Genomic DNA, 26,679 nt, shown 5'->3' on the forward strand with positions numbered 1-26,679 from the left:
TAATCTTGGTTTTAAAAAAATTTAATCGAAAAAAGCCTAGATCAATTAATCTTTCATTAACCTTAAACTAAGCTTTTTTCTTCTTGGTGCCCCCCGGCCTTTAAAGAGAGTTGTCCAAACACAAATTAAGAGTTATATATACCACACACTATCTTGAACTTGTGAACATAATTCAATGTTTCGGTCCTTAGACAGGAAGCCAAATAAATAAATAAAATTTAAAAAAGTGTAAGGACCCAAAACATATTTGTTCATTAACAGATTATAAAATGTTTTTGCAAGTTCAAGACATTGACCTAACCTTGCATTTATTTTGCAATTAGACAGATTTTAAAATAATCTTGATGCATGCTTACAATAATCTTGATGTATTAATGTAAGTAATTCCATTTGTGCCATTTGCAACTCAAGACTTTACGAACGTAACCAAACGTGCCCGCAATTGTACACTCCGAGTCCCAAGTTAAATTAACAGTGCGGATTCTACTGTGATCTTCTCAGCTGTCCTGCTGTTTGTCTCTATAAATACTTCATTTGTCTTCCTCTGTTCTGTCTCCCTCCCGTCAGCTGGTAAATGCTTTCTGAAATCCACCTGTAACCTGATCTACCCGGGTTACATCACACCACACCACCTGTGTGTGTGTGTGTGTGTGTGTGTGTTTATTACACGCGCAGTCTGCTATGTAGAGCGACCAGTCAGACCAGACATGATGCAGCTGTCAACTCAATTTACAACACAAGATACAATTCATTAAGAAGGAATTAACAAAATAACATGTTTTACATGTTGGTGCATAATGTATGTATCATTGGTGTTGTTTTCATGCTTTAAAGTTTAAGGTCTGATTAGTCATTTTGTGTAAACTGCAATAAATGTAACTATTAATTTACAGTGATATTACTGATCTGGTCTTTGTACTTATTGTGACTGTGAGTGAAGTGTGGAACAGAACAAAACCTTTTATGCTTTATGTCTGTGAAAGAAAGATTCACCAACTGAAGATCAACAATAAAACTGTTTTAATAATAATAATATTATAATTTGTTTTCCCCTGGCCACAACAATAAAATTTAACAAAAGGATCACTAGAAAAGTGTTGACTTCATGTGTTCTGTACAATAGATACAGTACGTACTGTAAAACTGGCCGTGGGTTTGAACCCCACTACAACCGCAGCGTGGCACAGCAGCGGATTTAAAAAAAAGAGAAAAACAAAGATAACACAAAAAATAATTATTAAAACATTTGTCCAACATTATTTACAAATAAAATCTAGAGCAAATATCACATTTATACACAGCGCAGGTTAACACATGTTCACTGTGATGCTTAGTTTCAAACTTTCTGAAGCAGACACGTTGCTCCAAAGTCCAAGTTAAAAGCCAGCCAGCTGAGCCAGGTAACCTTTTAACTAACCTTGCACATGGCTAACTAGTTTGCCAGCTAACTTGTTAACCTGCCATCTAGAAAACAAGCCGTTACTTTGAGAACAAGCTACCGTAACTAGATAAGCAGCCAACTAGCCAGAAAGCAATCATGTTAACCCAGATATCAAACCATTTACTAACTAACCTAGAATAAAGACACCAAGGATTTGTCAGAGATGTCACAAAGCATTACCAGGTGGAAATGCTTGATCCTCGTGGGGCACTTAAGACAGCAAACAGGCCACACAGCAATGACTGTTATGTCACTTGTCCTATCCTTGGCATCTTTATTTTAATCGGCTTACTAACATCACAACATTAAGTTCTGTCTGTGTAAACAATCTGCCACCAAACGAAATTTGATACGGTGGTTTCTCCATTTAAACAGAGAGAACATTCCACAAAACAGTTTGTAAGCAGCCTCTTTAGTCTCTCTCTCTCTCACACACACACACACACACACACACACACACACACACACACACACACACACACACACACACACACACTTCTTAGTCTCTAAACACTATTTTCTTAACTTTTAGATTTTTTTGTGTCAGCTTAATTGTCCCTATCTTGTCCTTGTCTGTCCGTCAGTCTGATTGACAATGGCAGCTAGCTCTTCAGTCATAAAGGAATGCACTTTGGTAAAGTTAACCAAATGCCCTGCTGAGTTATTACAATCACAAGTATGACAAGATTACTAGAACTACACAACTACTACTACAACAAACAGTTATGAATAATAAAGTCAGAGCAATCTGAGGTACCATATGAAAAACACTGGTCTCTATACTGTAAGAGCGTCAAACCACACTAATGCAAATGTTAGCAGCTAGTGCAGCTAAGTTGCATGATTCAGAGACCTCAGTCACCTCACTGCAGCCAGCATCATGCTAGCTGTTAGTGGCTAGTGTTGGCTTCACCATAGAGAAACATCAGTGCGGCTAGCACGATGCTAGCATCAATAGGCTAGTGTTAGCTAAGCTTCACCATAGAGAAACATCAGTGCAGCTAGCAGGATGCTAGTGTTGATCTGCTTTTTTGCTTAACTCCATTGTCACGCTTGGAATCAATCAACCTGTGTCTAGGCAACATGTAGCAACAGTTGACCGATATGTCTGTATGTTGTGCCACTGTATCAGTGGGGAGTAGTTGAGTTTCATATATCTATTTTGATACAAGTACAATTTGACCCCACCTGAACTATTAGGGTCGGGGGGAATGTGCAGCCAATGTTCAGTGCCAGGGACCAGCTCCTGCTCAAAGGCCCAGTGCCTTGCTCTAGGGCTTTGGCAGGAGTCTGTCCCTAGCATGTATGTTTTTGATGTGGGAGGAAGCCCACATGAACACAAGGGAGAACATGCAAACGACACACAAAAAGACCCCAGTTGGTTTGAACTCCGAGGCCAAAGTTCTAACCACTGAGCCAGTGGGCCACCGATAGTGTAGTTGCGTGTTTAGGTGTAGTTACAGTATGTGTGTATGTGTATTTATATGTAGTTGGGTGTACATAGGTGCATTTAGGTGCAGTTGGTGTATTTGGGCTTAGGCCAGTATGGCATTGTTAAACCAAAGGCACATTAGTCAACGCTCATCTTTGTCAGTTCACAATAAAACACAGAAACAATCCATCAATCAAAAACCAACATTAAAAAACAGATAGAAAATCAATACAGGTGACCCCTTACCCCGGCAATTCCCAAAATGTGGGTCGGGGCTCACTGGAGGGCCGTGAGGATATTGCAAATGGGCCCCCAAATAATTGGCAAAATACTAAGATTTGAATGATAATATAACCATAATATTACAAGATTAATGTAAAAAATGTCATGATATTTTCTTTTTAACCTTGAAAAATGAATTGTCATTGTCATACCGATAAATATTCCCTTGAAAGTATACTACCGGTATGCCAGTTCCATTGAATCAAGCCGGAACACAATCGATTGATCATTAAAACAAAATGTGGTCCGAAAATGCACGGCACTCACGCCACCCATCTGAGATGGATGGCCCGGCACGCGCACACTGTTGAGCTTTTGTGCACCTCGATCCAGAAAAAGGAACCAGGGAACCGTCCGCTGGTATAGTGCACGAGCAGCACAAACCTCTGCTGTATCCCCGTCATGGGAGTCATTATTCACAGGTTATTATGACATCAATACATCTCCTCCAAGGGGCAGCCGAGGAGGTTTTTTTATGCGTAGGTTTCCCGCGTGGTACATCACATGCTCTATACTTCTTCTAGACCACTCCACTGTTAACATCCACCGCCAACTCCACCTTTCTAATCCACTCCGCCCACACTCCTGATCCACAGACTCAATCCGCTATTTCCTAGCCAACCTTACTTTATTCGTTTATTTTGACGGGACACTGCATACCTCCACCTTTCAACGTTTGCGATCCTAAGAAACCCAGGACTACTACTTATTGTGCGAGTTGTGTGTGGTGAGCACTGTTCTAGAACATTCCAGAAACTTCACACAGATATTCGATAAACTTCAAGTATATGGAAATATTTTAGTAAATATATGTTTTATATTATCATATCCTCCACCAGCCATGTCACAAAATGCCTCCTCCTCACCCTTGTACTACCACCAACTGTCCTATTCACATTAAAGGCCTCTCTTGTCAAAGAGATTTTTCTCAAACGGACTTCCTTGGTAAAATAAAATAAAGAGTAATGAAACACACTTTCAGCCTGCATCCACTAACTATGAGGGTTGCCAACCACCCCGTAATACATATACCATCATTCCATGATTGTAAAGTAAAAACTGCATTCCTTTTCTAACTTGTACAGAATGCATTTGGTTCTGCAAATTTGAAAATCAATTCTGTGCAAGTAAACAGGATTAAAAAGGTTAAAAACAGGAATATCTGTGATGGCATGTTACACTAACCAAACCGCATCGCAATGACATGCACTGTTGGCATGCTGCTGTTAGGTGTATTGACAGTGGGGGGGAGAAAATAATATACAGATGAGACGACAGAAAAGCCTGGGAAGCTAAAGGCTAATCTGTCAATGTAATTTGTGTTAGTCACAGAGGAATCTGTGACAAAAAACAGCAGTGCTGTTATTGTATTTACATGGTGACACAAACACTGGGTGCACTTGCTCGCAGACGCAATGGCCCGGCAGAGATGCACTCGATTGGATTAAATCCATTCTAACCAAATCAAATGCTTTGCTGCCAGCCACTAGTCTCCTTACATGCACTCCAAAATTGCAACACAAAGACATGTCCACCAACGTTTGCAGTATTGTAAAAAACGATGTGTTTCGGCTCATGACCTTCATATCACATTATATGATCTTGATGAAACACACAGGTTTGTACAATAAAGTTGTTGATAACAGACTAGGCTTGACATGCGTTACCAGCTTATAATAAGGTTTACATAATTTCGTGTTTCAGTACTTTCGTGTTTCATTACTCTTTAACAACTGGCTGTTACCACGGTAACACCATGTGGCTAGCATTGTGCTATATATGTTGGTTATGTGCTTCTACACGTGTGACTGGTTGCTGTCCACGCAGGAGGCAATTAACACCCTGCACCTTTGACCTATTAATCATCAATCCTGTCCTCCTGTGCCCGGGTAGCTCAGTCGGCAGATCACTCTTCTTTGAGTTCCAAAGTTCTGGGCACTGTCGACTCAGTTAAGTACTGAGAGCTGACGGTAAGTGTGGCGCTCCACCACAGGAATCTCCCTGGTCTAGCGCCTTGAAGGGAGATCGACGCCCTTGTTGCTCTGTTGATACCGACAATAAGCCACTTCGACTTACTCCTCCTACAGTACATGGCAAACATTCATGTAACCGTTTTTCCTTTGTTTTTAAAATCAACATTTCCTCCAACAATGCCCTGGTTCCATTCAGGATTCTATCAGCGGTATAGTAATGCTGGCTCATCCTCTGTGGTTGAACGAGGAAAACAACAGTCATTTTACACCTCCTATTCTTCACAGATCTGATCTCAGACCAGTGTTCTACTGTGGTCCTGAGCTTTTTAAGGCTGGGCAGTGTACAGCTAACAAGTTATGGCTAACAGGCTATGAACTAATTGTCTGCAGATAAATAACAGACCACTAGCAACAGTATAGGCCAAGGGTTAGCAGGTTAAAAGCTAGCCATCTCAATGGCAATGGGTGCATGTGTTAGGTTTGACGTACTAACAGTCATGAGTACGACACCCTACCCAAAACCCAACCTCACAGGAAGCCACGGGTTGATTTTAGTTAGTTGTAACCTGCTACGCATGTCGGGAGCCACAGGTTAGTTTTAACCCGCCACTGGTTAGTTTTAACCTGCCGCGCATGTTGGGAGCCACATTTGAGTTTTAACCCGCAGCAGTTTAGTTGTAACCGGCAGCGCATGTCGGGAGCTACGGTGTTGTCGTACTAATGCCTGTCAGACTGTTAGTATGTCTAACAAATGTATGCACCCCAATGGCAATAACAGACAGCTAACAGGCTAATGGACTATTATAGGTGACCGTTATAGCTACAAACTTACAACTTAAAGAGGCAGTTATTCATAAGTAGATAGCTACAACTAATGTGCACATAAGACAGATTTAGCTGGCCAGGTGATATTTAGCCAGCTAACAGCTAGCACACCACATTACCAATCAGGTAGCTACAGATAGTATACTAACGGTTAGCCAGCTTATGCTTGCTGCTCACAGCTAGCCAGCTAAAGCATTGTCCCCTTCTCCGTGGCTCAGGTTGAGTCATATTGTTACTTTTTGGATACGCTAGCAAAACCGTGATCTAAATGTTGTTTATTAAGCTAATCTTTGCCATAACCCCAAAGTTAAACCATATGGGAGACATTAGCCCTACTTATCTATTTTGTTTAAGATACACTTGAATCTTTGCTCCTTCCATGAAATGCTACTGTTGCATCATGGTCGCCAGAAGAACATACATTTCTGCAAGCCACGGATACACTGAATGTTAAGTAACCTTTCTTAACCAAAACTGTTTCATATATCAACATTCAAATACTATATGCAATGTCTAAATAGATTAGAACTGATTGGTATCCAATCCACGATGGCACAGAGTAAACAGCGCAGCCATCGCACTGGCTCTAGCACACTTCTGTTGGTGCATCTGCCTTGTTGCTTTGCACTGCTACATCCTGCAAAACAATGACCATCGAGGTGTAACACCTGGTTTTCAATGAGTCCCTTGTCAGCACCATATTAATCACACCATATCAGGGTGCGTGTGTGTGCGTGTGCGTGTGTGTATGTGTATGGACTGAGATTGTCGGAGCTCAACAGGCAGGTTACAAGTGAGACTCACTTGTCTCACCACTTCAGGTTATCTGAACACACCACAAACCAGTTCACGCAGACTGTCCAGTTCTCACCCAATCAAGGTGGTGTCTTCCGGGCCAGTAGAAGACACCACAAGACAACTGGTTTTGTCCTGGTGCAACTGGTAATATCCACTGGATGATGGTTGTTGGTTCTGTCAAAGCACAGGCTGTCTAAACACCAACTGGTCAATCCCCACAGCCAGGTTTCAAACCCAATCCAAAATGGGTTCATAAAACCAAACTGGTTTCTCTTCAGTTTTCTGCCTGACTGAAAACAGACCCAGTCCCTCCCAGTGTCCAGTCTCAGCTGACCAGTTTGGGTAGAACTGTCCTGGTCTGGATATTTCCGTTAGCATCGGTGATGTTAGCTAGGTTCGTCCTGGCCTTGGAGGAAGAATGAGGCGGTAAGGAAATGCCTCCCTCTCGTTTAGAGGAAGAGGAGGAGGAGGTGGTGGTTTTCTCGGCTGATGAAGAGGACGAGGTGCCTGCGGGGGGTTTGGGGAGTCGTCGTCTGAGCCAGGGGTGTCGGAGGGCGTGTCCAGGGCTCATACGGGTCGCGGGGTCCCAGTCCAGACACTGTTTGATGAAGTCCAGGAACAGAGGGTCATCGCAACCCTTCAGGGCCGTGCTCCACTCTCTGCTGGCCGGCGGCCCGCGAACCTTCCCTCTCCTGGAGCGTCCGGCGTTCACAACCACAGAGCCGTCCGGCAGGGTGGTGACCGAACAGTAACGAGGAAACCCTTTAGATGACACAAAGTTCTTAGCCCGCTTGGAGGCGTCCAGCAGCTTCTGACTGGGCATGCCCAGTAGCTCCATGATGCACGCCAACTGGTCGGCCTCATCTTCACCCGGCAACAGAGGGTAGCCCGTTAGCAACTCTGCTAGGATACAACCCAAGGACCACATATCTATGGGCATACCATACCTAGAACCTGGGGAGAGGAAGAGGAGACAGGAGGTGAAATTAGAAAAGAGGAGATGTCAGTGTGTCAAGTGTGTAAAAGCTTGTTTTTCAGTCATTATTCCACCACAGGATGAGTCCCTCACCAAGTATAACCTCTGGTGCTCTGTAAAACCTGGATTGGATGTAGGTGTAAACCCTCTGGTGTTCATAGCAACTCGAGCCAAAATCTATCACCTAGAGACAAGAGAGAGAGAGACAGATGGTGATGAATGATGTCTGTTTATCTAGGCAGTCCCAGCAGCTGTTAGTGTTAGCAGGGCTCTTGTGTTCACTGAATGACTGCATTTTCAGCAGAAAATATTGTGATGAATTAGGGAAAGATGGTGTTATTTCTACATATGAAGGCACACATTGATATATTCAAAGTCAATTCAAGGTGCTTTCGAGATTGCATTCAAAGACATAAAATAAATGTGAAAGCAAAAATACAGGAAAGCAACCAAGTTAAAGTTACGACTTTAGAAAAACTAGTGTGTCAGTAACAGCTCTTTAATAAGCAGACTACCGGTAATACATTTTCAAAATTAATGCTGAATTATTGCCGCCACACGGCCGATAGGTGAAACCGGTTTTGCCGACTAGCTAATAGGGGACCATTTAAAAGAAAGGTCCCCATACCGGACGCTACATGAGAAACGAAGGTGAACTGCAATACCATGCTACAAAAAACCCACCACAGACGTTTTGTACGACGTGCATATAAAGTTGAATAGAGAAAAGAGGAAGCGATGCACGGGCCGTAGTTATCCGAAACTGAAAACAGGTGCTCATTGGAGAGGGTTCAATAGGAGGTAAACATTTAAGTTCTTTCCCTTGTAGTAGTGGGCTGACATCTAAGTGTGAAACAACAGGTGAACTTAAGAAAATTCCAAGGCACTCATTCATATAAAGTGTTCAGGGGGTGTGTGAGGAAACCCTGGGTCTGGGATCTCAAATATGTTCTGGCAATGTGCAAGTGTTTTGGAAACCCAAGCTCTTTTCTGAGATGTTTGGGAAATCCTGGTGTCTAGTTTAACCACTTAAACCTAGTATATACTAAGTTACTTGAGCCGGGTCCCCCAGGGCTCGAGGGCTCTGTGGTCTACTCTGTACCGATTCCATTCACACCAAATCTTTGTCGCAAATAGCCGATCAACAAGCTCCTAATGCAGCTTGTTTGTCAGGTTGTAGATCGGCTGTTTGACAAATGTTCCCCCCAGAACAGGGATGGTGAGCTTAAGTGGTTATTTAACACAAATGCTAGCCCTCTAGGGGGAAAAGTGGTGCCTGTGCCAGAATAATCTGTGGAAACCCAAAGAAGCTCCCTGTAGCCGAATACCAAACAACTCGCCCTTTTACCAACTCGCCTCAGGCGTACAGCCGGCGGAACTGCATGGCCTGGTATTCCTAAAGTAACCCAAGTAAATTATGCTTAAACGGTTAGACCTAACCCTATTCCTAAACTTAACCCCAGTAAAACTATGCCTAACCCTAAACGTATTTCTAACCTTATTCTCAGTAAAACAAAATAAAGAATTCGGCGGAAAAAAGTGGGTGGGCGAGATGGAATAGGGGCGACCGTACCCACTACCGTGTAGCCCCGTACAGCTGTTGTTATTAACCCAGTCTAGACGGGAACCCCTTTTGGTGTTTTAACTAAGCATTATACGTTATACATTAGCTATTTTTTAAAAATCGTAAAAATGCGGCACAAAACTTTGAATATATATTCTTTCAGAGCGAACGTTTACATGTAACAATCAGACATGGGATGTAAGAGAAACAGGGAGAGAGTGAAATTCTCTGCTATTACGCTAGATCAGGGGTTCTCAGCATTTTGGGCTCGGGACCCCCCCCCCCAAAAATAATTTGGCGACCCCCCTGAGGGGTCACGTCCCCCAGGTTGAGAACCCCTGCGCTAGAAGACACAGAGGATCACTTACAAGCACAGACCAGATTAAGCAACTCAATCTCCTTAATCCTAATAAGGGCCTTTCTCGGCCCCACCTCTATCCCTGTGTTTTAGGATCCAAGATGGCCACTGCACCAGGAGGGGGTGGCCTTACTGGGCTGGGTTCACAAATTCAAGACACCTGTCTTGCGTTTGTCTTGTGTCTGTGTTTAATGGCCACTCCAATGCATTTCCAATGGAACCCCGTATGATTTGACGAAACATTTTTGTTTGATGGGGGGGAGGGGGCAGAACACATCCATCAAAGCTGTGTTCAGACACAAGTCAGGTGTCAGACACAAGGCAAGTGTCTTGAATGCAGCCCAGTAAGGTCATATGTCGACCCCGCCACATCTTGGATCCTAAAACACAGGGAGAGAGGTGGGGCCGAGAAAGGCCCTTATTGTGTAATTATTCTCATTGGTATTGGTATTGGCATGACAAGTGTTATTCAGCACACCTGTAACTTGACCAATGTGCATGGCAGAAAAAAGGTTAGACTACTAATCTTCCATGTGTTAACTCACCAGACGCGAGTATTCAAACATAGTTTAAAACAATGCGACGCAAGCATGAGCAAGGCCAGCACCACATGTAGCGAATAAATAAACGCACAAGCCTCAATAATTACACATCTCTCTGTTAATTTGTTTTGAATTTACAATTGCAGTAAACAATGAGACAATGCAGAGACCATCCAAGCTTTTTCTCAATTCCAGAGGCAACAAGAGAAGAAATACATTTTTGTATTTCTTTCCGAATAAGATTATGGATTTATTGTGCATCTAATTTCAGATTGAAAGGGGAGCACCTGGCTGCATGTGCGAATATGGATGAATGGAGCAGTACCAGTCATGTTCACATTATGCACAGGTGTTGGAGCTTTTCTTAAAAAAAACATAGACAGAGCCTAGAAACCTGTGTTCTTTCTACCTCACTCTTCTCACGTGGGTAGGTGGGAAATACAGTTAAATTAATAGATGAATTAATTATTAATGTATTCAACAACTCAAAACATTGTGCAGACAAGCCCCACCTCTCCATGTACAGTATATTCCAGACACGTGGAAAGCACTGGTATAAGTAGCAGTACTAACCTTTATGCCACTGCGTCCCTGCTGTTTTAACAGAATGTTTTCAGGTTTCAGGTCACAGTGGATGATGCGGTTCTTGTGCAGAGAATCCAGACACTGGAGGATGGAGTGAGCAAACTTCCTGACCAGAGGCAGACTGAAGCCCTGAAATTTGTTTTTCTTAATGAGTTCGTACAGGTTCATGCTCAGGAGTTCAAAGGTCATACAGATGTGGTTCCTGAAGGTGAAGTTCTCCAGCATGTGGATGACGTTCATGGACGAGTCTTTGTCCTGTTTCCTGAGGTGCTCGAGGATGCGGATCTCCTCGGCCGCCTGCCGGTGGAATCGCTTCTCATTGCGAACCATCTTCAACGCTACATGGGTGTGCGTCTTATGATCAAACGCCTTGACGACCTGCAACCAGGAAGAGAAAAAAGGAGAAGACAATGGTGAGGGAGAGAGGACAGAAAAGACAAAAACAGCAGAAAAGGGAGCAAGGAATGTGACGCAATGTCAGAACGGTAACAAGACTACTCGCCCCGTTTCTGTTTTCCTCCCAGAATTTCCCCCAGTGAGGGGTGGGAGACAGCTGGACAGCAGACGGCTGGACTTTTAATTTCTCTAACTATAAACTTTCATGAGAGCAGACAGCCTAAGTACAAATATAATTTAAGTCTGTTATTTATAATTTAAGTCTGTTCACAGAAGTTGTTGTAGGATATGTGGGGATTATCTGACGAGGTACCATTTGAGTGGGCAAAACCTTACATACTAAATAATACTAAATTGTTTATAGGGTCAATATAAGTAAAATAATATAGCCTTTCCACAGGAGTATCTTTTTATATTTTTCCAAAAAGAATACAAACAGCCAATAGCATATTACAAAGTTATCCCCCTCACTGGTGAAAATTCCGGGAGGAAAAACGGGCAAGCACCGGGGCGAGTAGTCCAGTATTCGTCAGAACTAGTGGAACCACCACAGCTCAAAAGAAAATATGTTAAACTTAAGCCCTATTTTTCTACTTCCTTGTATGACAGTCAGTGTAGCTTGAAAATAGAGAAGATAGCAGATCTACAAGCTCACACAGTGTCACACTTCTAAGCTTGTAGATTTGCTATTTTTTGGGGGGGAAATCAGCGGATTCGATTTTTATTCACTGGATCTTACATACAATCCCTGACTTAAAATAAATTAACCACTAAAATGAGACATCAACACCTTATAGTAGTAACATTATAGTAGTAGTAGTAGTGTTTAAGTAGTAATACAGGAGTAGTAGTGTTAGCTACAGTAGTCAAGCTGCAGTGGTAGTGTTAATAGTAATTGTACTGGTGCTGTAATAGCAGTAATATTTTTACCTGCCCGAAGCTCCCCTTGCCAATGATCTTCAGTACTTCGTAGCGGTAGGAGATGTGGTCGTGCGCTACGTGGATATATGACCCCTGGTCGTCATCAAAGCCACTGTTATTTGCCCCACCCATCACACCTGAGCGCTTTTTGGCATTTGGACCAATAAAATACACTGGAGACATAGAGAGAGACAGAGAGGGTTGGAATGGTTAGTCTCCGTAATTGACGTAATTAATCAAATTCCCTCATTACCCTTGACGGAAATGACGTGGTCGTGCGCTACGTGGATATATGACCCCTGGTCGTCATCAAAGCCACTGTTATTTGCCCCACCCATCACACCTGAGCACTTTTTGGCATTTGGACCAATAACATACACTGGAGACATAGAGAGAGACAGAGAGGGTTGGAATGGTTAGTCTCCGTAATTGACATAATGAATCAAAATCCCTCATTACCCTTGACGTAAATGACGTAATCGTTTAATTCCCTATAATCGGGGGCTTAATGTAGCAACCTTTAGCTTGTTTGGCTAACGGCCAGGTACAAATTAGCCATTGGGCCAGTGGCCCAGGGGCCCTTGGCTATCAGGGGCCCTTTGGGGACCGTCACCATCAGGACTCAGGGCTGTATTTTGCGTGTCTTAAGTACCAGGTCTTATTACCTAACTTGAGTAAACTAAAGACCTGGAGGCGTGATCAATGCTCTTTGGCCACTCAGAATAGCCAAATGGCATTGATCACGCCTCCAGGTCTTTAGTTTACTCAAGTTAGGTAATAAAACCTGGTACTTAAGACACGCAAAATACAGCCCTCAGTGTCTAATACTATAGGATTACCGTGTTAGAATGAGATATAGTGTGTATGTCACAGATTTTTCTATTGGCATTAAAATGATGAATTAAACATATGAATAGTGCAGGTAGAAGGCACAATCCACTGTTAATTAGGGTGGCCATAAGGACCATATTGTTAGGATTGTATGCGTTTGTTTTTACATCCGGACACCCTGTCCAGGACAGGCTTCAGACACGCCTCCTCAGGAGACTCAGATCTGAACCCATGTGATTTGGCGTTAGGAACCTGTTGGGACTGCATGCCCTTGCTGACATCCACCCCACGCAGGGTTCGAACCCTGCAACCTTCCGCATGAAAGGCATATGCTCTAACTAACCACTACAGTAGGGCGGCCTTTAACTAAATTGTTAAGATTGTAATGGTCCATTTACAATTGATATGTATCATTTGTTGAATTCATACACAGCCTACTACTAAATATAAAGGGGACAGTATTGTACTGTATTTGTTCATGCATTTGTTGACCTTATTTGCAGCCTGCTCGTTGGACAAAGACGCATGGGACAAAGAAGTCTGTCCTCCTCCTTACTATTGCTGTGCTAGGGCCTGTTCTCGTCAACTTGTTAAGTCATTCATTTCCCACTTATATCACTGATCAGTCATATCAGAGTTTACGAGTTGTGACCTATCATTACAGCACATGGTGGATGACCCAGGATAATGCCCCCATATAACTTCCATTAATCACAATGGGTGAAAATGATTTTAACAGCCTACACGTAATGGCACTGACAGCAAACTTACACCAGGCCTCCATTTACAACTTGCCAAGGGCGATGTCATCACTCAACCAGTCGCTGATGACCATCTGAACTCAACCTGATAAATGTGACTTTAGACGTCGACGAGAGCCGACCGAATGCACCAGAAGTGCTCACCTGTATGAACTCTGGCCTCAGCATTTTATATAGCAGTTACATATAAGGTAATTAATTACTCAAATAAACCAGGACAGATAAAAACACGTGTAGTAGCACAGTAGTGGCTCAGAGACTCTGCCTGATGACCAAAAGCCTAATATCTCCCTCGGCCAAGGGGGAACCTTTATGCTAGTGAATAAGAGGTTGGCTTTCCACACAGGAGACCCGAGTTCCATTCCTGGCCGTTACACATGCTCTGAGGTTTATTCATTCCCTGTTATCGCTTACCATGAAAAGATTAATCCAAACACACAAACAAACTTCATAGTAATAATGACCACACACAATTCATTGATAACATCTGTGTGTGACATGACATCACTGCAGACGTGCATTTGTTTTAAGCACTGGAGAGAGTTGCAGCACTGTGTTGGTATGAACGCTGTCGGCCATGTCTATAAATGGACTCAACCGTGTAAATAAAATCCGCCCAGCCCAGGAATCAACCCTGTTTTGACAGCAGTGCAGATGTGTACTTATCCAATTAAATTGGACCAACTACAAGGAACCCTTCAATTTGGTGCAGGCCTTCATGTTTGCTCTTGCTGTGTGCATTTGTATGGGCATGTGCACGAGTGAGTGTTCCACACGTGTGTGTGTAACAGCTGCTGCAGTTCATGTCTATGTGTGACTCGGTAGGCCTGTCACTAGCTCTGGTCCATCGATGACTTCCGGGGCTTGCATAAATGCAGACCAGCCTCTCATCTTTATATAATGTATAAAAAAGGTACTTTTTGGCCAGAAAGGGATTTTTTTCACCGGAGTGAAATATCAATATCAGTAGAGGGCGCAGTAGTAGCAGTGGAAAAATAATCCCTTTTTGGCCAAAAGGTACCTTTTATACATGTGGTGGGGGGGCTCAGGCTTTCTAATGACACAACCGCCTTTGTATTGGTGAGAAGCAAAAACTTCATTTTTATTTACGTTAAAGATGAGAGGCTGGTCTGCATTTATGCGAGCCCCGGAAGTCAACGGTAACATAGCTCTAAATGCTCTAAACGGCATTAGAGCTATGGATCAGAGCTAGCCTGTCACAATCATTACATAATCGCCTGATCAGGATTTATTTTTAGCTAATTGCAATAATTTTGCATAATCACCAGATGGACAGTATGTTTTTGTGAGATTGTAAATTTAGTTCATTATTTATTTCGATTATTGGTACCGGTCATTTCTTTGTACAAAGCCTAAAAGTCAAAACGAAACGTAATTTTTATGTTTCCGTGTTCAATGACAAGAACAATGAAATGATTCATCTCAATTATTTGTATGCCAATTCATTGTCAATCGTCATGATCGTGAGATTCGTGACAAACCTAGGAACTCAGTGAACAGAAATACAAGCTTGCAGGTACGTAGCTCTGCTATTTTTGTAACATTTTGGTGTCAAATCAATTAATCAAGGCCTGGGCCGTGTTTCAGCGGTCCACGCACCGTGGCTGGTAATCCAGTCTGGCAGTGTGCCGCGGGTTCGACTCCCGATCCCGACGGCCTACTGCATGTCACCCCCCATCTCTCTCCCCATTTCCTGTCAGCCTACTGTCTGTCCCTCCATAAAAAAATAAAATAAAATAAAGGCGAAAGCCACAAAAAAGTCTAATGATTCCCAAGCACGGCACGGCTGCGGCTCACCGCTCCCAAGAGATGGGTCAAATGCGGAGAACAAATTTCACTGCGGTAACGTTTGTGACAAATCGTACGACACAGACACACACACACACACACACACACACACACACACACACACACACAGACACACAGACACAATACCTTCAGGGTAGCTGAAGACCTCATGATGTTCGAAGGAGGAGAGTTTGGACATAAACTGCTTCATGGCCTGGTCCGGGGTCATGGGAGCGGCCTTTGACTTGCTGTCTGTCGACTTGATTGAGGTGCTGCTTCCCTGGCGACAGTGGGCGGGATCAGAGGACGACTGGCGCTCGGGCAGAGGGAGCCCTGGCCTGGAGCCCCGTGGCGTGAGCCCGTTAGGCTGCGAGGTCAGCACGGGACGCTTGTTGCTGTTCTCCTCAAACAGCTGGGTCACGTGGACCTGCTGCGACCCCGCCTGAACGTGTTCCGACATGGCAGCTTTAGAACCTCCCTGCAAAAAGAAAGAAGAATCGGAAACAGTTTCACAATTTAGAAAGTAGGTGAAATTCGTGTTTTGTGCAAAGTTCCCATCGTGTTTTGGGAAGAAACGGAAGAAGAGAGTTAAGGAGATCAAGGCAGGAAAGAAGAAAGTTTGAGCGCTTTTACCACAAAATTACAAGTACAGGGTTTCAGATAATTACTATAAAGACAAGTAAGACGCGCAAACGCGGGAAGCGAACGCAACCACAAAATGGCCTAATAATGGAATACAAGTTGGACCACGCCATCACACTCATGTCACCATGACTCAGCCATAACCATATAAGGAGTCCCCAAAGCAGCTATATGTCCAAATATGGAGTGTGTTGCATCAATCACAAACAAATCACTCAGCTCCATATATGGGCACAAAAGGGGGACACACAGACAGACATGATCTGCAGGCTCTCATAGTTAGTGCTCACTGCGTTCTCAAAAAACAAAGACAGGGATGATATGGCTTATGACTTGAACATGTTCTGACATGGCGGGTTTAGAAACTAAAAAAGGTTAATTTCTGCTAGATTACGACTTAAACATGTTCTGATATGATTGACTACCAATAAAAGAAGATAGATATTACACAGCTGGAAACTGGGAATAATAAAGCTGGGAATAATTAAGTTGGCGATTTGTTACATATTATGTAACAAATCGCCAACTTAATTATTCCCTCAAGCTAATAATAAAAAGCTACAAAAGTAACAACAACAAATTATCACATAGTGAGATTTGTCAGGTGAAAGAAGCGCTGTCTCCGTTGTGTCCCCCCCCATATTAGTATGATTATTTATATTTTAGTAACGTGTTTGTTTGTGTGGCACAACCTCGCGCCTCGCGGCCATTGTTTTCGTGCGCTCTCTGTCAAGTGGTTTCACCTGACCAAAATGCCTCGCCTAGACTGACCTTTCACAGCTTCATCTACTCCGCCTAAGAGCATGCTGAATGTCTGGCTAATGGTTACGCAAGACTAGATAGATACCACTTAACAAAATGACCACTTAAGTTACAAATAAGTTACCTGGCAACACAGATATTGACACAACGAGCTGAAATTTATCCTGCTGCCAGAATCAGTTAAGCAGCTCTAAACTTAATTAAATAAATAAACGTTCTGTGTTGTACAGTTCTAAATACATTTATAGACTGTAAACTGTTATACACCAGCTCAGTGGCCTTATGGTTAGAGTTTGGTAAACAACTTCAACCTCATTCGCCTCTAGTTCTGGCCTCTAGACTCTGTTAGTCAGCAGCACAATTAATGGGTTTGTAAGTTTGTGCAGGGCCTAATGAAAAAAAACACTGGCTTTTATTGTATATAGCAGATCTACAAGCTACGATGCGATACATTGTGAGCTCATACATATATTATCTTCCTAATATTGATATTGAGGTATTTGGTCGATAATATTGTGATATTTATCTATGCCGCCCAGTCCTGCCTATACGGAACAGTGAAAACACTGAGTCAGTTTACTACCCACAAACCACAGGCCACTTAGGTCTATACTTTTTACCAGTGGATCTGAAAACTGAAATAATTTCTACCATCTCTCTCTCTCTCCCCTGTACCATAATCTCCTCTCTTTGTCCCTCGTCTCTCTTTCCAATGTGTTTTGCTATTCATCTCTGCTGCCAGGGTAACCGCTGGCGTAGGAACAACAATAGCCTCGATACCCAGGCTTTCATTTCGTCTGCACGAAAAATGAAAGCCTGGATTTACGCATGGGCTGCACTGGCCTAAAAGTGGGAGTCAACCCTTCCGCGTAGGCGTCGCTCCAAATGATGTGACGTCAGGGCTCTGAGTGGTGTGCACCCCTCAAAATAACACCGTGAGGAAATCATTACCAGTGGAACTTCAAACGAGGCTATACGAGGAAAATGAGGAGAATGGCTGAAGAACCCACCACACCGTCTAAGAAAAAAACCAACGTGTGCCGACACTGTGGAAATCACTCCACTCCGTGATAAAAAGCGTTAGAATGGTATACTCCAGCAACCAGTGGTTTCTGCTTCTGGTCGACACAATAACAGTGCTGCACTGGGGGGGGGGGGGGGGGGGGGCTGACGGACAGATCGGTGAACCAATCAGGGTGTGCACAAATCTGAGCCGCGACCCTCCCATCTAGGCCAGAAAGGTCTAGCGTTTGCTCAGGCTAGAACAACAACAGCGGTTGTTTGATTCCATACTGCAGCAAGTGGATGGAGTTAGTGCTAGTTTGGTCACTCTAAGGTCAAAGACGATTTAAAGATTTAACACACACCCCTTTACTGGCTTTGTCTGGCTATATAATCCAACTACTTTAACCACTTGAACCCTAGCATCGTTGTTCTGGGGGCGACATTTGCCAACAATAGTAGATCTACAAGCTAACAATGTGTTGCAAATGTGACGTTGTGAGCTTGTATATCTGCTATTTTTAGTGAAGAGATTCGGTGTAGAGTGGAAAAAAGAGCGAACCAAAGAGTGGGTCAACTAAGCATTAGTTTACTAAGTATAGAGGGTTTAAGTGGTTAATGGAGAGCTGTGTGTGTGTGTGTGTGTGTGTGTGTGTGTGTGTTCGTTCCATTATGCCAGTACTGCCTCCGCCTTGCCCAAGGGTTAATGAATGAACTGGGTTGCAGGGGTTTTGAGTGCTAATTGTATTATTCATGTAGGCTGCTAGTTCTATTCCTGCCTTGCCAGGCGCGCACGTGTGTGTGTGTGTGTGTGTGTGTGTGTGTGTGTGTGTGTGTGTGTGTGTGTGTGTGTTTCTCTCTCCAACAGGTGTAGGTTCAGAAGCAGGTCATGATGACTGATAGAAATAGACACACACACACACACACAGACACACAGACACACACACACACACACTTTGGAGATCAGGTCTCATTGGGGGAAAGGGACATTTTATGGGTAAAGAAAATTCAGGGTTAAAAATGTTTTCCCCAAAACATGTGTGGTATTTACAAACCTGTGTGTGTGTGTGTGTGTGTGTGGAGGGGGGGGGGACATCAAGGGCTGGATTGAGGGCAAGTCCTTGACACATAACTAGCGTCACATACAGGGGAGATACTAGCTCTACATCAAGCTGCCTCAGTCACGCTTGGCTACTAAGTTCCTTAGCGGCAAAGAAAATGACATAGCTACTTACTACAAAGTAGCTTCTCTAGCGTCTTTATTTTATTTTTAATCCCTAGTTTTAACCGTGTTGATTGCAGCCGAATCTTTACCTAAGTGCCTTGATGCATTTCACATATAAACCACTTTCAATCTGGTGTCCCCATTACGAGCATTTCATTAAAGACAAGCATTTTTTATTTATTTTTTACAATTTATCATTTTAACAAAATGATGGATTTGTAAAAACAGTGTCGCATCGCAGTGTGCAGCAGGGAGTGCATTAAGTGGCTATTTCCGTCCCATTTTGGGCAGGAAACCCTTGGTGTTAGCATTAAGTTATGCTTTAGCTATTGAAAAATAGCAGATCTACAAGCACAGACCTACGAGCTTGTAGGTCTGCTATTTTTTTTAAATCGAAGACATTTTTAGAATCTGATCTCAGGTCAGAATGGGTTAAGTGGTTACACCGATATCGGCCAAGTAGCACAAATGTCCTCTCTCACACACACACAGTAGATCTGTGTGTCAGTATGTGTGATCACCCCTCAAACAGCCTGCTGCCACACTAATTTTAGACCATCAGTCTCACACACACACACACACACACACACACACACACACACACACACACACACACACACACACACACACACACACACACACACACACACACACACACACACACACACACACACACACACACACACACACACACACACACACACACACACACACACACACACACACACACACACACACACACACACACACACACACACACACACACACACACACACACACGACTTTGTTCCATGCTCCATGCAGCAGAACATACACATACAGGTCTGTCATACTACAGACTTTACATTACTGTAACTGTACGTGACATCTCTTATCAGGCTAAAGCATTGTCTAACTTGAACAAACATTTAGTTTGTTTTCCAATTTGGAACTGACTGGGACAGTATTAGGGTTTAGTCTTTAGTGTGTTGTTAGTATGGTAAAAAAAAACTCTTTTACTATACTAGACCCCAAAGTCAGACCGAAACAGTCACTACACAAGTACAGTATAGGTTTATGGTTAATAACATTACATTTACATGTCCCCTGCCCTGAGTGCTATGCAAAATATTTCGAAACACCATTTCTCATTACATTCAGTCCATTTACACATGTAGAGTTACTGCTCCATATTTTATTTCACTAATATACTGAAATAATATTTGACCCAGTGGAAGGAATCTAATGCATCTAAAACTATAATTATCTTCATTAGTATTAATATTATAATTATGCTATTATAAGTCTGCCTGCTTCTATCATGTACATTTACATTATAACAATAAAGCATGTAGAAAGGGATATCCGTCTGTATTTCATTACCACCAGCGCTAATATTATATTAAAATAGATCAGAATAGATTAAAACTGCAATAATAACACTATTTGTCAGGTTGTGTCCAGTGTCCTTACAACCATGCTATAAACCAATCAGACTTTTACAGTGCAGTGCTCAATGCTATTCTTAGCATCAACACTGGAACACACCTGCTAAGATAGATAACATCTGACCTTTTCAACATACGCTATGAGCACTATCTGCTCTACTAATGTATATTCTACTGTCTGTCTAATGTAGAATCTACTGTTGGGTGGATGTAGTGTCTAATGTGTAGTAAGTACTCTACTGTGTGAATGGATTTTGTGTCTAATGTATAGTCTATTTACACCATTTGGATTTTTAGATAGGCTATTTTAGATTTGAAGTTTTATATTTGTGATCGGCAAAATAATTCAGTGTTTTTAATGGCACCTGTCTTTTAAAACCTGTGATCATGCTGAAAGTTGAATAAATATAAACACTGTGTGAATGGATTTAGTGTCTAATGTATAGTCTACTGTGTGAATGGATTTAGTGTCTAATGTATAGTCTACTGTGTGAATGGATGTTGAGTCTAATGTATAGTCTACTGTGTGAATGGATTTAGTGTCTAATGTATAGTCTACTGTGTGAATGGATGTTGAGTCTAATGTATAGTCTACTGTGTGAATGGATGTCGAGTCTAATGTAGTCTACTGTGTGAATGGATTTAGTGTCTAATGTAGTCTACTGTGTGAATGGATTTAGTGTCTAATGTAGTCTACTGTGTGAATGGATTTAGTGTCTAATGTAGTCTACTGTGTGAATGGATGTCGAGTCTAATGTATAGTCTACTGTGTGAATGGATGTTGAGTCTAATGTATAGTCTACTGTGTGAATGGATGTTGAGTCTAATGTATAGTCTACTGCGTGAATGGATGTCGAGTCTAATGTAGTCTACTGTGTGAATGGATTTAGTGTCTAATGTAGTCTACTGTGTGAATGGATTTAGTGTCTAATGTAGTCTACTGTGTGAATGGATGTTGAGTCTAATGTATAGTCTACTGTGTGAATGGATGTCGAGTCTAATGTATAGTCTACTGTGTGAATGGATGTTGAGTCTAATGTATAGTCTACTGTGTGAATGGATGTCGAGTCTACTAGTCTAGGGCTGTTCTATTTAGCCAAAAACTAAAATCCAGATTTTTGGTAAAAAAAGAAAAATGGTCTCAAATATGTTGTTTTTATTTATTTTTGCCCCTCCTATGTCCAGCTTTTGGTGTATGTGCACAAACTTTGTCCTACACATTAAATCCCATTGACAATGAATGGACAATTGTTGAGTGTTTGAGTAAACACAAACAAATGTGAGAGTGAGTGAGTGAGTGAGCATTTAAATAAAGAAAGTCTTACCTTTACCTGTGGTGTGCGGGCTCCATCCTATCTACATGAAGTTTCTTTTAGCCCAGCACCCAGCCTGTCGATGTGCGTATTCTACGTCTGCTCTAGAGTGAGTGAGTGAGTCATGCAATGTGATATGGTCATGGCATTTTCATGTGCTATTGACTGATCAGCTTCCAAGATTATCGACCACTGAATTTGGCAACAAAATGTTACTGATACACTGTATTGCGGTCCTGTGTGTGTGTGTGTGTGTGTGTGTGTGTGTGTGTGTGTGTGTGTGTGCGTACCGTCAGAGGATTGTTGTTGTGGTGGAGGAGGGGCAGGCTGACAGGGGAGGCCTCTTGAGACACTGTCTCACCCCCTTTACCTGACAAGCAGACGGACGGACAAACAGGACGAGATTAGTCATTCGAATAACGTCTTCTCCTGTTCTCCATAGACAGCAGGTATCTTATCTCAAAGCACATCACATTGTGTCAGTCAAACCCGTTTGACAACCCAGACTGGCCGTTAGCGAAACAACTCTCAACGGGTCGAGCAAGCAAGGTTAGGGGTTCTGTATAGCTCAAGGGGGTAAGTCTCTGCGACAGAGATGAACCGATTCCATGCAGCTACAAGTTAGTAAAATAATAATGTAAATAGTACAGTAAGAGTATAAAACAATAGTGCAACATCAACTGAAACTTTTAATATAATTGATGACTGTAAATTACATATCGTGTAATAAATCACATGGGATGGGTTGGCATACTTGCCAATACCAGCATTTCAGGCAGTATCTGCAGTTTTTTCCGAAACTGGTATTTTCAGAACATCGCTATGTGACACATACTAGTCATGTCCAGGAGGGATACTTCTACTGTACATCAATTTGTGTCACCCTACGGAAACAGGAGATAGGCTCCTGACCTATGGGGCCACATGGTAAAGGCTACTTACTTAAGTTACTTATAGCTCAATGGGTTGGAGTGACAAAGCAATCACATTACTAACCAGTCATCGTAATGAGGTATGCTGTAACACTGCTTCTGCATTTAAACACTAATGTCAGCATTTAACCACAAAAGCCATACATAATTCATCTTACAACTACTACGTGTAAATACAAGCTTACAACACGTAACATCACAGTGTGATACGAACTTGTAGATTGGCTATTTTCGTAGATAGGGATGCCAGCTTGAAAGTGGTTAAAGACTTGTGCATACTTTGCATTACTATACATCGTCTATTTTCGAACAATGATATTTTGTAGATTTGTAGTTTGTACCAAAATACGTACTTTACATTACTGCAGAGTGCCAACAATTTCCCAAAGCAGTTTTTTGTTCTATTTTGTAATAAGTAAGTATAAGTAAATTATGGAATAATTACCAGTTGACTCATTTTTCCCCTTTCATTTGATAAACCCACTTTAAATGACCTGCTTCTCTGGCTAATTGACATTGTCATGAATTTAGTTTGTTAAGCACTTAAATGATATAAGTTCAGGTTAGTTGACTGCCTGGGGTCGCCCAAGACTCAACTCCACCCCAGGAGCACCCTGGGCAAGACCTACGCTGAAAAGACTATCAGCGGAAGTTGCGGGATTTTAGCGGTAGTATTGCCCAAGGAAATTACGTTGATGCTTTGCAAATCAGTTTACATTCTCCGCGAATGAAACAAGTGTTGTGATTGGTCGGGGAAATATCGTATCCGGGGGAAATACATCTGACGGATATTCCGGAGGATACGTCCGCTGATAGCTTCTCTGCCTTACGTTGTGACCAGGCTTTTCTTTTCGCAGATAAGTAAGCCTGGGACCGAGGCTACCCCAGGAAGGGTACTACTATACTACTACAGGTGAAGAGCTTCAACTGAATGTTTCAACTGCACAATGACAAACAGGTTCACAACCTCAAACCAGCCGGCTAGTTATTGTCCATTCTCCAACATATAAGAGGCCTTAAAACTGACAGAAATCATGTTAGAAGCGAACCACAGACTCTTAAAATAAACTCCTCTGTACTGAAGCCAGGAAAGTTTTCCCTGAATCTGCCATTGGCTGACAAGAAGGTTCTGGCCACAATACACAGACAAACACACTGACTGAAGGAACTCCATAAACAAACAATAAACACAGTCTGAGGCAAGTAGGAATGCCAGGAAGGTTGCTTCCGAATGTGTTGCTTAAATGTCTTTTTAAGTTCCTTGTACCTTTGTGTTAAAATATCTACACCAATAGCAAGAGAGGAGAATAAACTCAATTACCCCAGGTGATTTACTGTAGGTTCATACACTGTAATATTCATATCCATTTGTAACTCAGAGATCTAACCAAATGGACCCTTGAATATGCAGTGCACAGTGACTGCACACACTAAGGGTTAAACTAAGCTAAAGTAATTACAAACACTAAGGATTGTACAGTACTGTGCGAGGAGCTCTAGAGCTAGACAAAGACCCAAGTCCCATAACCCACTCCCAACCATGTGTCTGTTTTGTTTATTTGACATCATTATTATAATTGCATTATTGCATAATTAGTCCTCAGGCTCAACAGTGGGCTAGTGTCACAGTACTTAACTCCTGTATTAGCCTACTTACTACAGATCAATAAATAGGTTAGACGTGATCAGTACATGAATCAGTACAACTTTCCTTGTCATACATTCATCTTGAAGGGGGAACATAAACGGATAAAGGAATGTGGACATGGTGTAGTCTTCTTAGGTTATTAGCTATAGCTTAGCTCTGGTCCATAGATAGCTCTAATGAGTAATGACAGGATTCACGAAGGCATTAGAGCTACTATGGACTAGAGCTAGTTATGTGTGTGTGCGTGTGTGTTGTTGTTCGTATCGGGGTTTAGTTTAGCTGGTTCCCTCTGAGTCTGAATCGTCTCACCCCCCCGGAAACGCGGAGGCTCCGAGGGCCTATTAGCATGCTGCTAATGCTAAAAACACATGAAACCACACCGAAAGACACATTTTAACTGACAAAACACGCATACGACACATTTACAGGCAATATAAATATCACAGATTCAAGTAGTTTATAGAATTATACATGTTATTACACATGTTACGTTACGTGTCCACTTACTGGTTACTACAGACGTACAACGTTATTACATAGCATCAGCATGTTGCTCGACAAATATGACGTATTTTAAACATAAATGACGTAATTCCAAAGGGAAAGGGACGTCTACGTGAACACATTCCATGTGTTTTATTAGTAATGTTAGTGACGCCCTGGCTGAGACGTTTGGGGGTTCCGGGAGTGAGGCGGTGTGTCTCACACAGTGTAGCCGGGCTGTGTGAAGGCTGAGGCGGGGAGGACAGGCAGGACTCACCGGTAGGAAGGAGCTCGGAGCAGGGGGGTTTCTTGGTCAACATGGCGCCGCTCCTCCTGTGGTCTCCTCTGTGCTCACAAATAGATAGGAGACCTCCTCCTCCACTCCTCTCGTCGTCCTCCCCCCATCTTCTCCTCCTTCTCTTCGGTCACTCCTCCCCCTTCCCCTGACCAGCCACAAATAGAAAGGTAGAGTCTGGATGCCATAGCCTGGGGAGACGGCTGCGCTGCGATTGGCTGGTTGGTTGCCCACGGAGACCGAGTAAAATATATTAGTTAATAGTCAGTCAGTCAGTCAATCCATCCATCCATCCATCCATCCATCCATCCATCCATCCATCCATCCATCCATCCATCCATCCATCCACCGACAAACCAACCAACCAACCACACGCACAAATAGGCCATGTTGGCCTACTTGTGCATGTGCAAGTTGGCACCTTGAAAGAGTGCATTTCTAGTTTATGATTATTATTACTGTATTATTATTATTATTATTATTATTACCCTATTATTTACATTACATTTGTATTATTGTTTAATGCAAACCCCTTGATTATGCAATTACAGTTAAGCTGTTGATTACACTTGGAGGCCAGTCTAGAGATGACATAATTGATAACTTCACTATAGGGTTCGAAGTCAATTGGACGGACAGTCCTCCAGTTGTGCACGAGACAAACACACAGATTTCGAACATTTATGCAAGGATTATAGATAATTGTGGGCTAACCCACTATGTAATTTCCACTCTTTATTCCACCATGCCCTGTGAATTTCTCCATTGAAATGAAAGTTTTTTTGCAATTAATTCTGCCCCTGTGACGTCATGTCAATTCACAGGTCACTGAGACAAAGAAGCAGACAACCGGAAGTACGCTGTGGTCTGAAATATATATGAACTGGACGCGACCTTGAAGGTCCACATCACCTTCATGTTCGTTTTGGATGGTTTGTATGAAGCCATTTAGTTGAATCATATTTCCACTGGGGACCCCACACCCTGATGAATTTGGAATTTAAATTGGTTTGCCTCGCCTTTTATGTGGTTTGAAGTTGACAGTTTGACCAGTTGTTCTATAGCCTTTTGATGCAGTAATGGTCTTATTCGATCTTTCTTTTCTTTTCATAAAAAAGGCCTTAAATTGTCACTTCACTGTCATCATGTGGGGACCCCGTTGTGTGTGTGGGGGGGGGGGGGGGCGTTATTTAGGGTGAGAGTTGTGGAGGGTGGAGGCGCAGGTGGAGGTGTGTCCTCAGGTTACCTATACCTGACTGAAACTCTTGTCACAGAGTTGACATTGGAAAGGTTTTTCTCCTGTGTGGAGATGCTGGTGTCTCTTTAGCGTACTTAACACGTTGAAACTCTTGTCACACTGTTTGCAGTGGAAGGGCTTTTCTCCAGTGTGGACTCGCTGGTGTGTCCTCAGGTTACCTACCTGACTGAAACTCTTGTCACAGAGTTTACATTGGAA

General features: G+C 42.6%; 1 protein-coding gene across 2 annotated transcripts; it reads right to left on the bottom strand.

Annotated features, from left to right (window-relative positions):
* Positions 1-1,005: 1,005 nt before the first annotated feature.
* Positions 1,006-25,337, bottom strand: dyrk2 (dual-specificity tyrosine-(Y)-phosphorylation regulated kinase 2). 2 transcript variants are annotated; one of them, XM_080757349.1, is made up of 7 exons: positions 25,206-25,337; positions 22,156-22,235; positions 15,642-15,972; positions 12,103-12,266; positions 10,765-11,154; positions 7,821-7,911; positions 1,006-7,705 (listed from the first exon to the last, which is right to left on the bottom strand). In XM_080757349.1, the coding sequence occupies exons 1-7, from the start codon at positions 25,246-25,248 to the stop codon at positions 7,077-7,079; spliced, it is 1,728 nt and encodes a 575-aa protein (XP_080613475.1). In that variant the 5' UTR covers positions 25,249-25,337; the 3' UTR covers positions 1,006-7,076. The 2 variants fall into 2 exon arrangements, with proteins under 2 accessions (XP_080613475.1, XP_080613476.1); XM_080757350.1 differs by lacking the exons at positions 22,156-22,235; positions 25,206-25,337 and adding an exon at positions 21,878-21,977.
* Positions 25,338-26,679: the final 1,342 nt, after the last annotated feature.

The sequence above is a fragment of the Protomyctophum bolini genome (assembly GCF_963924005.1).
Source record: "Protomyctophum bolini genome assembly, chromosome: 23".
Classification (NCBI taxonomy): domain Eukaryota; kingdom Metazoa; phylum Chordata; class Actinopteri; order Myctophiformes; family Myctophidae; genus Protomyctophum; species Protomyctophum bolini.